At 31.1% G+C, this 15,134-nt stretch overlaps 1 protein-coding gene across 3 annotated transcripts in view; it reads left to right on the top strand.

Annotated features, from left to right (window-relative positions):
• The window catches only part of LOC111624566 (partner of Y14 and mago-like), an 85,839-nt gene extending 73,310 nt beyond the window's left edge, over positions 1 to 12,529 (top strand). For all 3 annotated transcript variants that reach the window (XM_023367450.1, XM_023367449.1, XM_023367448.1), the window contains 2 exons: positions 5,656 to 5,749; positions 10,615 to 12,529. In XM_023367450.1, the coding sequence (XP_023223218.1) occupies positions 5,656 to 5,749; positions 10,615 to 11,107 (587 nt within the window). In that variant the 3' untranslated portion in view covers positions 11,108 to 12,529. The remainder of the gene's footprint in view (positions 1 to 5,655; positions 5,750 to 10,614) is intronic.
• Positions 12,530 to 15,134: the final 2,605 nt, after the last annotated feature.

Genomic DNA, 15,134 nt, shown 5'->3' with positions numbered 1-15,134 from the left:
GAGACACTGATTGGTCGACCACTGGTTGCCGTAGCCCATATATAAGGTCAGTTTGAGCAGGAAAATTGAAGGTGGCTAAGAAGAGATAGATATCGTCTGGCCAATGAAAAGTAGATTTGTCTCACTAATGATGATTTGTGATCGCTGGAAGTGCTACTGCGTCGTAAAGTGTTTTCCTGAACGATCTGATACGGGATACATTCATTGGCACTATTGATTCAGACACCATTTGTTGGACTATTAAGTTTAATAACTTGACTCGTGGGTACCTAAATGTTTAGTATTTTAATATTAATTTAATGCAAATGTATGCATACCCAATAATATTAAACAGAAAATCTTTTGTAACTAATATACAATGTTGCGGCTCGGTAAATACGTCGACACTGAAATGAAAATCAGTCTAGCATAGGGAAAATTGGGGAATTACACCGCGAAATGGTGAATTGCGCAGCGGAGTTATTGTGAATCGGCATAAATTGAGCCAGCATAAACCGAGGGCTACTTGTATTGCACTCACTTTTTACTCACTTATTCTGTATTTCAACTCACTTTTCTCACTTTTTCAAAGGGGAAATGGCACTCCCAGGCCTGTGGGTGGGGCATGATTTTGTTCACCCTATTTGAAGCCTAATAATTTCTGTGGTCAGAGTGTCAGAATCGAAGTCAGATGGTTTAACACAGGAGTTAGTTATTAAGCGACAAAGTGGTTGAACTAAATCATGTCCCCATACACATTCTAACATCTTAGGCGAGAACATCTTAAGGAGTTTTACTGTACTATTATAAAATGACAAAAAAGCTTACTTTGAGGGTAGAGACGAATTTTATTTATTTTATTTTATTTTTTTATTTTGAACACTAAAACATGTAAAATATTTATTAAGAGATATGACACACGACCNAAAAGCTTACTTTGAGGGTAGAGACGAATTTTATTTATTTTATTTTATTTTTTTATTTTGAACACTAAAACATGTAAAATATTTATTAAGAGATATGACACACGACCCCTTTTATATCTTCACCCTGTCGGCATTTAAGAAAAAAAATTTAATAGTATTAATGCCCCTTAATACGCAAGCTACAGTACCACATTTTGTTTCTTAAACTTTACTTATTCTGAGATATTGTTTAATATCTCAGAACAGAAAATAAAGAAATTAAACGAATTAGATGCCAACACACGTGCATGCTAATTTTTCCCCTTTTATTGACATTTTTTGGGGGTTCAGGAGGTCTCCAAATGTGTAGATTTGTAAAAAAAGACTTTATGGGACGAATTTGACACGATTCCAATACTTTTCCATTTTATATACATAATAAATTGGAAAGTAAAAAGGAGTCTGAGTCGGTGGATTTTTTGATGACTCTGGCTAAAACACCAAAACTCCACAACTCTGACTCCACAGCTCTGCTTCTGACACAGACCAAATATGTTTGGAAGCTTCAGCCTCTACAGAGTCGAGACATGAAGAAGTAAAAGCAAATAAATGAGTTTGTAAGTTTGACAATGAGTTTATAAAATATGGTTTTGTATATACTGAAGATGATGACCCAAGGGCTAAATGCCTTATGTGCCTGGCAATACTGTCAAACAAGTCACTGAAACCAAACTGAAGAGGCACCTACACCGGAATCCAAAGATAAAACCATTGAATTTTTTCAGAAAAAAATAGGGCATTTTACATGTAGGCAAAATTTTATGTCTACTTTTACCAATATTAACAAAAAAAAAAGCATTGGAGGCTTCTTACTGAGTGAGCTATCTTATAGCTAAATCTGACAAACCGTACACAATTGCTGAAGAGTTAATTGTTCCAGCAACTCAGGATATAGTAGGTATGTGTGGCGAAAAGGAAAAGCAACAGATATATCAAATACCACTTTATGATACGTCAATTGGTCACAGAATATTCAAAATGGCAGAAAATGTGGAAGGCAAACTTATAAGTAGAATTCAAAAAAATAAATTTTTCAGTCTTCAGTTGGATGAATCCACTGATTGCCAAAACGTTGCACAATTTGTTTTGCAAAATATAAATACAAAAATGAAGTCTAAGATAAACGACTTCCAACACCTTAACACCGCGTTGAATAATAACAACCCACGAAAAACCTTTTTTTTTTTTTTAGTGGAATTTAATAGTGACATAACACCCGTAAAAAAAAAAGGTTTTTCGTGGGTTGTTATTAAAAATGAAGTCGTTGAAAACTTTCTTTTTTGCAAGGAACTACAAAGGACTACAGGAAAATAAATCTTTAAATTAATTCTTACATCACAGGAAACAATATTTCTTGGGAAAATTGTGTGGGGTGTGTAGTGATGGAGCTTGTGCTATGCTTGGAAAACATAGAAGACTTCTATCTTGATTCAAAGAAGTCTCACCCAATGTAACATGGATTCACTGTATGATTCATAGAGAGGTGCTTGTATCAAAAAACATGCCACTGAACTTAGTCTGTCTTAGTTAAAATACTGTAGTTAAAATAATAAATTTTATAAAGGCACGTCCTCTGAATTCAAGGATTTTTTTTTTCACATATATGCAGGGAAATGGGCAGTGAACATCAGCAGCTGCTTTTACATACAGAGGTGCATTGGCTTTCGAGGGGTAGGGTCCTAACAAGACTATTTGAACTTAAAGATGAGGTGTTTGTATTTTTAAATGACAATGATAAAGATAAAAAATTTATACACTTTTTAACTGATGAAGAATGGCTATGTAGGTTAGCTTACTTGAGTGATATTTTTATGGCCAATGATAAAATCAAAGCCTTTACAAAGAAAATAGTCTTGTGGTGCTCATACTGCAAGGAGATTAATTTTGCAGCATTTCCTACTTTAGAAAGTTTTGTTATAAAAAACAAAGTAAAAGTTAATCAATCAGTTATTAAAGATATAACAACTCACTTGATAGATCTTAAATATAAATTTAATACTTATTTTCTGGAAGATTTTTCTGACTCTGAATGGATCCAGAATCTTTTTCAGTGTGCATTACCTAAAGATTTATCATTAAATTTAAGCAAAAAACTGAGTTGTCAACTGATGGAGAATTAAAATTTGCTTTCAAAGAGCTTGAATTGAGTAATTTTTGGCTTAAAGTTTTAAATGAATATTCAGAACTGTCTGATGCAGCTCTAAAGGTATTATTACCATTTGCAACATCTTATATGTGCAAGATGGTATTTTCCCAATTTCTCTACTTAAAATTTAAATATTGAAACAAATTAGCAATAGAGCCACCTTTAAGACTCAAATTGAGCAAAATAGAGACAGAAATATCACTACTTGTAAACAAGAAACAGGCTCATAGGTCTCATTAAATATTTTCCTTTTTGTATTTTTTTAAAACTGAATTTCTTTTAAGTTCCTACATATTATACTCCATATTTTTAAAAGTTATAAATGAAAAATGTTGATCATTTTTCAATCTAATATTTGGTAACTACAGAGTTGTTTTCAGTTTATTGTAGTTGTTTTGACACTAATGTTTGTTTTTGTATGAAATAAAAAAAAATACATTAGCATCTTCCTGATATTTAATATTACCTAGTCCTAGTTTTTGAGCAATTAGTATTGATTATTTTACTTTCTTGAAACCATGTCGGTGATTATTTTTGTCGTTTTTGAATACTATAGCAACTAAAAATTGAATAAAGTTACAATGAAGATTGCCTTGTGTTATGTGTATGAACTATACAGGCATACCTCGACTTACGTCGTTTCGAGTTACGTCGTTCCCGATTATACGTCGCTTGTTAAAAAAGTATATGGAAAAATAAAAATCAAGTTTAAGTCATTTTATTCGACTTTACGTCTGTCCGCCACAAATATTGAAGTCGTAATATCACTAGATAAACGTTTAAAGCACATAAAATCATATTAAAATATATACAAGTATGTACTGTATTTACAGTACACGCATTCGTAAATTTAGATTATTTTTTTTGTACTATATTAAAAGTTTGTAAGCTTAAAATAGATTTTTATTAACCATATATTATTTAAAATGCTTTCCTAGTGATAAGTAGATTCGGAGACAGGTAAATTCGACTTACGTCGTTTTCCTGGAACCAATTACCGACGTAAGGCGAGGTATACCTGTATAGTGTTCAAAAATTACAAAAATTATTGATTATTTTAATTTTAGGTCAGCATGTTACCTCAATGACCCATGTGGAGTTGCACTGTTAAAATGCTTGAATACCGTAGATCTAGACCAGGGGTCGCCAAAGTGGTCGATATGGACCCCCAGGGGTTGATGCAACATCATTGGGGGTCGATGCAGCTAAGGGGTCACAACCTTTTTTTTTTTTTTTTTTTTTTCTCATACATCTACACTTGTAATAAAACTTTACTGTGGGGGTCAATGTGAGGCTTTGGAAAATGATTGGGGGTCGACAGTTAAAAAAGTTTGGCAACTCCTGATCTATACCGATTTCTTAATGTCTCAAGAAATTTTTATTTCGGTCTGTTGGTTAAATTTCATTAACAATTGAAACTTAGATGATTTGTATTTGATAAATTAATAAATTTAAAGAAAATATATCACCCTTTCTACTTTTTCAGTTCTGTTATATATAATGATAAAGTATGATAATTGGTCAAAAAATGACCCCTGAGAATTTACATTTTGGACTTGGGACCTTGAAATTTGAGGGATTTTTCTGTATGTATGGATGTTTGTGTGGAGGGACACAATTTTGTTCACCCACTTTTGAAGCTCACTAACTCCTGTGCTTTTTGTTGAAATTTTCTGAAATTTTGGGAGGAGGTAGGTTTGTGTATTAGGGGCATTGTCACTATCAAATTTTGGTGGTTAAAGATTGAGGGGAAGATAGAGGGGAGATTGTGTGTTGTATCTGAAGTGGGATTGGACTTAATGAAAATTTTACTCATTATTAGCATTTACAACTTTTTATATAAACTTTGTCTCTACTCTCAAAATTCAGCTTTATGCCATTTTATAATTATTAAAAATATAAAAATTTTTAAAAATAAAATATAACAGATGGTGCCCCACACAGTTTTGAATTTTTCCAGGAAAGTTAAGCAACTGGATGTTTTAACACACAAACATCCAAGTGTTTTCAGACTACTTCAGCCCTTCCTTAGGGATTAAGACACTGTTACTTCTAAACTACTCCATAAACTTTACACAAATTAAAACCAGGAACTTTAGAACATTAAAAATATGTTCTAGCATTTGGATGTTCATATGTTAAATATACTTCAATAAATCAATTGTTTTTGATTTAGGATTCTAGCCTTGATCGTAAATCACATGAGAATTATTATAAAAGTCTATGTAACAGTTTATTAAATCCAAGAAGTGTTAGACATTACTGTGTTTAATTTTTTTTTTAAATCTAAGTTAATAATTATCATAATTTTGTGCTTATAACCCACCATGATGTATATCTGCAGAAATTTGCTAGAATGAAAATATAACCTTCTCACATCCCATTGCACTGTATATTCTATGCCTATGGATCAATGGCTACTTCATAGGCAAAAATTTATAATTGCAGTTTAAAACCTGCATATACATTGCACTCCTTTGACTTGTCTTTAAACATGGATAATACATAAATAAAGTTGTAATTGTAAAAGTGTTTAAAAGAATTCATTTTTATTTCTGTTTGCAGGGACTTACATAGCAGCAACTCAAAGGCCCGATGGCACATGGCGAAAGGCTAGACGAGTAAGAGATGGTTATGTTCCACAGGATGAAGTTCCATTGTAAGTGTGTGTGTGTGTGTATATATATATATATATAATTTATGATTTGACTAACTGTTTTGCTGACTATACTTTCAAACTCTAATTATTTTTTAAAAAATCAGTAGTTTCCTTCTCTTTAAACATAACTTCAAATTATATAATATTTTAAACAAACATCGCTAAACCCGATATATAACATAACTAAACACCAACGATATGCCGAAAATCTATCGGGCTAGTATTAGGCTAATTACTAAATGAATTACGTANTACTGGTTTTTTGTGTCTGTTATTGTATATTGTACCAAAATTTAAAATATCATTTCTATTAATTAAATATTTTTAGAATTGCATTTGTAAAGGAGGTTCCATTCCAGAAAACTAGCTTTATAAAAATAAATCTCTTGCAATAGGAAACTGTCTTTGTAGTGAATGTATAACAAAAGATAAACATTAATTTTCATAAATGATTTTACTGTTATTAAGATCAAAACTGGCAAAAAGCACAACTGTATCATAGTTCAAAATTTATCATTTGTCAGTTGAAAAATGTATGGAAGTTTGAATTTGGCATGCAAAAAGTGAGTTAAAGCTATCAAAGTATTGTATATGAAAGAAAGTTGTCTAAAAGATGAATGAAAGTTGAGGACCACATATATAAACATAAGAGTGAGATGCTTTTACAATAAATTTAAATTTATCCCAATAGATTAGTTGATTTTAGAATGTTTTGGCATGTTAATTGGAGATTATTAGTTTGAATCTCACATAGGACCAAAAATATATAATTACTAGAAATTCCCCCATCAAGCATAATGGAATGCTTTTTATGAGAAAGTAGAGATTTCAAAAAATGTGAAGAGAGTTGTTAGTATAAACTACTTAATTTGTAAAAATATTATCTGTTGTAACATAAAGAACAACAAAACAAAATTTCACCTGGAGTGGACAAAAACAGAAGTTATAGAGGAGAACACACACACACACACACACACACACACACACACACATTCATTCATTCATTTAGGTCTTTATATTAAAATAATAATCTTTCTTTATAAAATTTCTTTAAACATTACATTCTGAATAAATGCTCTATTGTCTTTTAAAAGATTTTCTTGCTGTCTTCCTTTTGGTAATAGACATCTTAATATTGTTTTGATGATTGACATTGTGATACTGTTTCTGCAGCCCTTGACAAAACCATTTCTTAATTCCACATTGATAAAACAAAGGTAAATTATATGTATGTTAGATGAGTGATAACATTTTCTAAATAATGGGCTCATTAGATCATTATTTCAGATTGGATAATAGAATGTCACTATGAAAAGATTTTTTTATTATAATTTGTTATAGAAGTGACACAATGAGGCTATCTTTTTTAAAGTTTAAATTTTAATGAATTATGTTAAAAATAAAAATATGCCATTTGCCAAAATATTTAAAAATGCAACTTAAAGAAAATTTCCTCAAGCATGGATGTCACATGCTTTCTGACATCACTTCAATGTAAGTGCAATTACTGATCTGAAAATGATAAAATGTTTATTCTATAGCTAATATTTCTGCAAAATAAGTAGCCTATATTTTCTGTTGAACATAAAATGAATGTAACCAAATTTCATGTGGATTGGACAAAAATTGCAGGAATTATAAATCATTTGTGCACACATGCATAACAGCTTTTATATTAGTAATTTTATGTACAGTATGATTTTCAAATTAGTTACCTTATTCAAGCACCTTTTTTTAGAGAGATTGGTAAAATTGGTAAAACTTCACATGTTTCAATCCATGGGAAAGAACTCTATGTGAGACAAATAATTCCAAAAACCATTGCTAGGAATCTTTGTGGAGTCTGTGTGGGATTTAAAAAAAAAAACAGTTGTAGTCTGTTGCTATTAGCTTATTCAGGCATGTTTAACTACTGGCAATTTGCTATTTGTAATTCTTTACTGCAGCACTTATGAAAGATTTCAACAGATCAGTTGCCTGCTGGAGTTAAGAATGCTATCTTGCATATCAGCTGCTTATTTTTAACTACAGCCTTCACATTGAACACATACTGTGATTGATACTAACAGCCTGAAGCACCTCCTTTTAGCAGCATCTGGTTTCATTGCAGCAGCACTTTTTTTCACATATTGTTAGTCATAGTACCTTTAGCAATGATTTTTGGAACTTTATATATACAGTAATACCCCGAACTTACGCGATGGGTGGGACCTAGCAGTAACCGCGTAAGTCGGGGTATAATTTCACATATAAGTACATACAAATAATTTTTAATCTGGGCCGGAGACTAAAGAAAACAATAATTTAAAAAAAAATGTTTAATAAAATCTTAGATAATACATATGTATAACAAATTAGGCCTATATTATTTTACAATTTTTCACATTTACTTGATTATTACGCCATAATTTTAGCATTGTTTCCATTTCAGAGATAATACTGTGACGTTTACGAATGATGCTTGAATTTAAAGATTGAGCATTTTTCACAGCTTTGAGAATTTTTTCTTTGCCTTTTATAATTGTTCTAACCGACAATTCCGGTAGATCAAACTTCTTTGCCAATTCACAAATTTTCATTTTTGTATCAAAGTCTTTAATAATGAGTTAAACGCGTTAGTAACGAATTGTTTGAAAAGTCTAATGAAATAGAAATAACGATGACGTCATTCTCGTTTAACTCGTTCGACTTTACGAACATATCCAATGTTAACTTTACATTCCAAAGATAAAGTTTTTCTTTTCTTGTTTGATGCAGAAGAAATTAGTTCTACTTTGTTTGGATAACATAGTAGAGTCTCTCGAGTCTTCGTAGATATAACAAACACAGAAATAAATAACACAAAATAAATTGTAGCTGTGTGGATTCCGCGCTACACATCCGAATATGTAAGCTGAACAATAGTGTGGGGGGAGTGAGTAATCAAGGGTTGCATGGCGCTCAAACAAAAGACGAATTGACGAGATTTGAAAATCGCATAAGTCGGGGTATTACTGTATATTCTTTTCATAAAGCTTTTTCCCATGTGCTTGCTAAAATGTATGCAAACCAAATTTAATGAAATTTTGCCCATTTTGTTCTCTATCCAGAAGGTGCTAAATAGGAGACAATGTTGATTTGAATCACTGTCTTTGGGTGAAACTTTTGTGTGTCTTTGTCTGAGCTATGCTACCAGAACTTCAAAGTAACATGGAACATGAATCAAACTTGCTTATGGTAAAGGATGTTCTGAAATATTTTAGAGTATATGCTGGCAACCTGAGATGTGCTTTCTATCCTGCTAAATAATTCATAACCTGTTCCTTTTGTATACTAAGACTTATTCTAGCTACTGTAGATTATAGCAGTCTGGACAAGATCCTTGAAACATGCTGTATATTTTTATAAATAAGAAGAAACACTTGGAAAAGCTTTTTTTTCCAAGTGTTTTCGTAGATCCCTTAAAATTGTGAATTTTTTCCAGGGTGATTTCTCAATAAATTTTTCAAGTTAAACTTTCATTAGCATGTCTAATTAATTAGAATTACTTTTTGCCTCTGAGTTTTCTCCTGTTATAAATAGTGTTCAAAGACATTTCTATTTTCCTGAATGTACAAGTCAGTTTGTTGAAATGCCTAACATGCTTTAGTAACCTTGTCAAGCCTGCAACTTCTACTCGTCAGTTAAACCACCAGGCCTTCCATCTGATACTCACTTCCAAATTGGGTTATTGGATGTTTATATTGGGAATAATAGGTGTTTACAAGATCAAAATTAGTTTACTTTGAATATGTCTGAAAGGCAAACAGTTAAATAAGCCAGTTGACAATGTGGCTTGTTTGCTACTTTTTGCATATGAAAATTAGTTTACCATATGAACACCTATATACTTTACCAGTTTTTCTGCTAAAATTTATTTATAATTTATACTCAGATATTGTATTTGAGATATTTCTAAACATATTGAATTAAGCAGTAACTAAAATTAAAATTTTTTGTAACCTAATTCTAAACTAAGAATTCAATAAATGCACAAAATATTTTTCTTTCAAAAAATTTTTTCAAATTTCTAACCAAATTGATAAGTTTGCTGTTATTTGATATAAATGCACTTTTAGTCTTAATGTGCTTTTGTCATCAGGCAAATGTAAATGATTAAAAGAAAAATCACATTGTAACTTTTGGAATATAATTAAAAAATTTAATTTGTTTAAGCAAAATGTTGCTCATTTCTTTAATACAAAATAATTTTTATTTTTAAATAAATTTTTAATAATAAATACTTCATAACAGTAAAATCTTGCTAACTTGAAACTGTCAGCAGGTCTGGACATTGTATACAGGGTTTTCCATATAATACTGTTGTCTTGTTAAGTTGAAATTGTTGGTACTTTTAACTCAAACTTATTTTCCTATGTACTCCCTGCTGTTTGATAAATTGATAATCTTAATTTTCTCTCTGTTCCATGTGAGTATAGACAATTCGCATGAAACATAATATAAACACCATGGCTTCTTGCCGAACATAACACCATATCATTACAACCTCGTGTCCACAACCTTTTACTGATATGGTATGTTACTGGCATCCTGATTGACATGGGGGTACTTAATAATGCCCTCAAATGCCACAAACTACAGTTTCGTATTCTATTTTATTCAAGGCAAAACATGTTCTTGAGAAACAGTTTGATAACAGTTTCTCAAGAATATGTTCATAGAAATTTACTGCCATGGAAAAATTGAGAAAATTGAGTATTAAACTTGTTAACTTGAAGTTGAGTTTTTTCTTTTTACTCCTTAAACTTCGACTTCAAGAGGCTTTAAATTTAAATCAATACTTCATTAACTTCTCATAAATAATATATTATTGTTTTTCTTTCCAGATACGAAAGTAAAGGTAAACAATGGGCTAAAAATAAACCCGACTTACCTCCGGGACTCCATCCTGATGACGTCGCAAAAGCTCAGGCTGCAAAAAATGCAGCTGCGAATAAGATACCTGGTTTGGTCCAATCAGAACCCACATCCAAATCTGGCAAGAAAAAGAAGAAAAAGAAACAGCAGAATCAGACCGAAAATGGAAAAATGGAGCAGGAAATTTCGGAGAGACTGAATTCCGTTCATTTCACTTCAAGTAACTCGGTTAACATTGGTGATAAAATGGTACAGAAGAAAGGAGTTCAGCCAATTGCCACTGATCCTGCAAAGAGGATAAAAAATTTAAGGAAGAAACTACGAGAAATAGAAACGTTAAAACAGAAATTAGAATCTGGAGAATTGATCAATCCGGAAAAAGATCAGCTAGACAAAATTGCAAGGAAATCTGAAATAGAAATGGAAATACAAGAATTAGAACTGGAATTGGAGAATAAATAGTTGTTACATATACCTCCCCCTTTTTTCCTTCTCCTGTAAAATGTTTTCGTGTGTATGAGTTGGTATAGTGTTTTTATGTGTATGGGTGCTCTAGTGAAGCTAATTTTTTGTACAAAACTATTTAAATCGTCACTTCTGCAACATATGATTTATATATACACATAAAAAAAGTTTGTGTTCCCCAATTTTTTTTCTACCACATGGACCTAAGTTTTGCATTTGTATATTGTTATACAAACAATTTTGGACTACACTTTTTCTATGTTTTAGGAGAATTTAAATATTTACACACTGAATTTAAATTTATTAATTGCCATGAAATTTATGGTAATGTCAATTTTTGCAAGGCAACACCATAGATTAGTTTTGCTCTTTGAAGGTTTGCTATTAATTTGTTTTTGTTTTTTTCATTTATTTGACAAAAGGCAATTCAATCACTTTTTGGTTTAACGATAGACAATAATCCAATGCATACTTAAGTTTCACGATATTGATGTAATTAACGATAGAATTTATACAGTTGAAAATATGCCAGAATGAAATTTGTCATTTTGTCAAATTAATGTATTTTTAACGATGTTGCAAATGAAACAATTTTTATTTTTTAGATTTTTAAATCCTTTTGACATTATGTACTACTTTTTTGAGATTTCACAACTACATACTGATATAATTATGAAATATAATTCATGTTTTCAAATTTGTATGAAAACCCCAACAAGCCAAATGGTTAAGTCATAAGATTATTTTTTACGTAAAGGTTTTATTTCTCAATTGCCGATTGTGTGGACTTGTCGGCATTCTTGCAAGTGGTGATTTGCTGATTTTTGTGAACTTAATGGTGCATTTTTGTAGTTTTGTGTGTATTCAAAGTAAATCCATATATTGTTTCAATTGCTGTGTCGTGAATGATGTGCTTAGGTATTATTTGAAAACAAATGTATATCCTTTAACAAAATTTGGTTTTTAATTTCGTTATGGAAAGCATTTGGTGTGGAGCTATTAAACAAATCATGCCGTTTATTTTCACATTTTAATAGCAAGGTGGATTGCAAGAAGATAGTGTTATGACCAGATAGGTTTTTAATGTCCCCATTTATTATTTTGAAAACTGCAATATTTAAATAAGATAATGAATTCAGAAAAAAATGTTAAACATTTGTGATAATTTTTTTTCCCCCTCAATTACTGATGTCTAATGGAAGAGGCTATGTTCTTGACCAGGGATGGGCAACCTTTTTCTATGTAAGGGCCGCATTTTAAAACTTTTGAACTAATGCGGGTTGCATAGAAGAGAAAAGAGGAAAAAATGCCGGTAAATCACAATTATTTATTCATATATAATTATAAATTAGCATATGTATACTTAATTTAGCATCTGGAACTGATGTAAACATAATATATCAGAAATATTTGGTTAAATATTAGTCACTGATAGTTTTAAATTAGTTTCAATATGTGTGTTAGCTGGTTTCTTGTTTTAATTTTTACTAAATTCATCGCAGAAAAACTATTCACATACATAAGTTGAAAAAATAACATTTGAATTTTTGCTGCATACTTCCTTAAGCTGGGAAATTGATATATTTATTCATATCTTATGTGATGAGGGCCGCAAAAAATATTAATGTGGCCTGGTGGCTGTGAGTTGCTCATCCCTGTTCTTGACTGTTACATAAAAAAGAATTTGTGTGTTAATGAACTGCTGTTTTTAATTTGTTGTTTTTAAATTTACGAGGAATATTCATATATGCAATGTGTTTTCTATTTTCTACCCCTGAACATGTTTTTACTGGGGGGGGGGAAATAGTTGCACTTATAACTAAACATGTCTATTATAACACCATTTTAACTTTTTTTTTCCAAAAATTGTTTCATATGCAGCTTTTTATTATTGTATGCCATGGTAAAAATTCAAATCTGTAATTAGTTTGTTAACCATTTTTGTTTTATAAAATATCTGTACATGTATATTTGAAGATGAAGTAGATAAATCAATGGTTAATGCTCAGGACAATATCTTTTTTAAATTAAACAATGAACGATGATTTGTTGCATACGATGTTAAAATTAATGCAGAGAAATTGCGACGGGCTGCCCGTCGCCCATTGTTGAATTCTGTTCGTCGACGGTAAAATGTAAACTAGTGATTGTGAACACGTCTACGAGAAGTGCACTCTCAATAAAGTTGTTGGCCAGTATTATTATCCAAAATACAGTTTCATTGTTATAAAAGTTTTTATAGCAATAAATTGCTGTAGCTTGTGAGTTGTTAGTTTGGATAGAATAATTGGAAATAATGTATTTGCATTGGTTTCGACGGATTGTTTTCTTCTGTAACTTTCCGGCGACCGGGTCTGATTTTTCTTTCTTTTGTTTTTATAGGCATCGCCGACAAAGACTGCCAAAACTTGAACATTGAAAAGGGCACATCCAATTTCAGACAATTTTCAGTCTACGTATTTCGACACACGGAACGACAAGTTTTAATATTTTAAAGGACTTCATTGACACATGGACAAATGTGTTGGCTTTTAAAATAATTTTTACATCTGATTTGTATAGTATTATACAGTGAAGTGAGCAGACATCTTTTAACAATAAACAGTTTATTGAACCTGTGTAGTTTCTAATCATTGCATTTTCATATTGTTGCTACATTATTGAGTTTAAAATTATAAACCTTGTGAACATTTGCACACATCAATTTTAATACTTTGTAACATATACCTTTCACTTATAAAATTTAAATTTTCTATAAATTTTTAAGTTTCAGTATCTTGACTAATATGTTCAATATACAGTACCAATGGCTCCTTATGGTGAAATGTGAATGAAGAAACAAGTTTCTAACATTTTCTGTTATAAAATTAAGGACCATTTTCTAATTGCATTGTAGATGTATTATGTATTGTAGCTATTTTAACAAAATGCACTGTTGATGAATAAAATTATTTTTTAATATCAAAAAAGAAAAAAAAAAGCATTTGTAGCACCCAGAGGAACGCTCATTTGTAGTTATGGATGCTGTGCACTTGTATCACTGAATGACAAATGAAACAAGCAAATTTTGCTATTTGTTGAAAAAGCCCTTTTTAATAATCTGAAAATTAAGATTTCTATAGTAAAGTTAAGCATGAATGGCGCACAAGATTTTAAGCTTGAAGTTAGAAAAATGATGCACAATCAAATCTTTTGAAAGATTGTCCCCACCAGTGGTAAAGTGGATAAAACCACTGAATACTGGTGGTTGCAGGTTCGAGGCTGGCCATGTGACGTTTTTAGTTTCTTCACGTTTGTAATACGTACATAAAGGCCAGATTCCCTAGAAAGTCCTCCCAGGGAGCATTGCCCAGGTGTGTTGCCATAACCAAATAAACCCTGTTTAATATTAGTCTGTTTACCACACGATGCAAAGTATTACAAATTTGAATTTCTGTCAAATTTTTTATTCCGTTTATTAACACAGTCGAACCTCGATTATCCGGACTAATTGGGGATGAAAGTCCGGATCAGGAAAATTCGGATAATCGAAACAAATACTTTGTCTTTTAATGATAATACAACACGTTTTCTTTTCGATGACATCGGTAGTATTAAAAGTAAATACTGTATTTAAATCGTGATCAAATTTTCAAGAAACAAACGTTCGTATTGAATTCGGACTACTACTGACCAACGCTAACAGACTACCTATTGTTTAAATTAAAAGGCCCTCTGATGGCGCAAGAAGACTTATTTTATAAAATTAAAAGCAGTTGAAACTGCATTTTTATGAATAAAAATTTGACAAACTATTTTTCATTTTATGACGAGTAAAATGTTTTTCTTCGCGTTCGCGGCTTTTAAGTAATGCATAAACCTTCGAAACGCGAGACATAGGCGGTGGCCCTCGTTGCCCATGCCTCACGCCGCCCGTGGTCATAGAAATGATGTAATTTGAAAATAAAATTATTTATAAATACAATATGTCAAGTTATATTTTTATTACGACACAAAATATATTTAAGAGTTTGTGCATGATTAC

This window comes from Centruroides sculpturatus, unplaced genomic scaffold (assembly GCF_000671375.1).
Source record: "Centruroides sculpturatus isolate CEXI.00-Female unplaced genomic scaffold, Cexi_2.0 scaffold15, whole genome shotgun sequence".
NCBI lineage: Eukaryota > Metazoa > Arthropoda > Arachnida > Scorpiones > Buthidae > Centruroides > Centruroides sculpturatus.
Note: the sequence above shows the minus strand (reverse complement) of the source record. Positions and strands in the feature narration are given on the sequence as shown.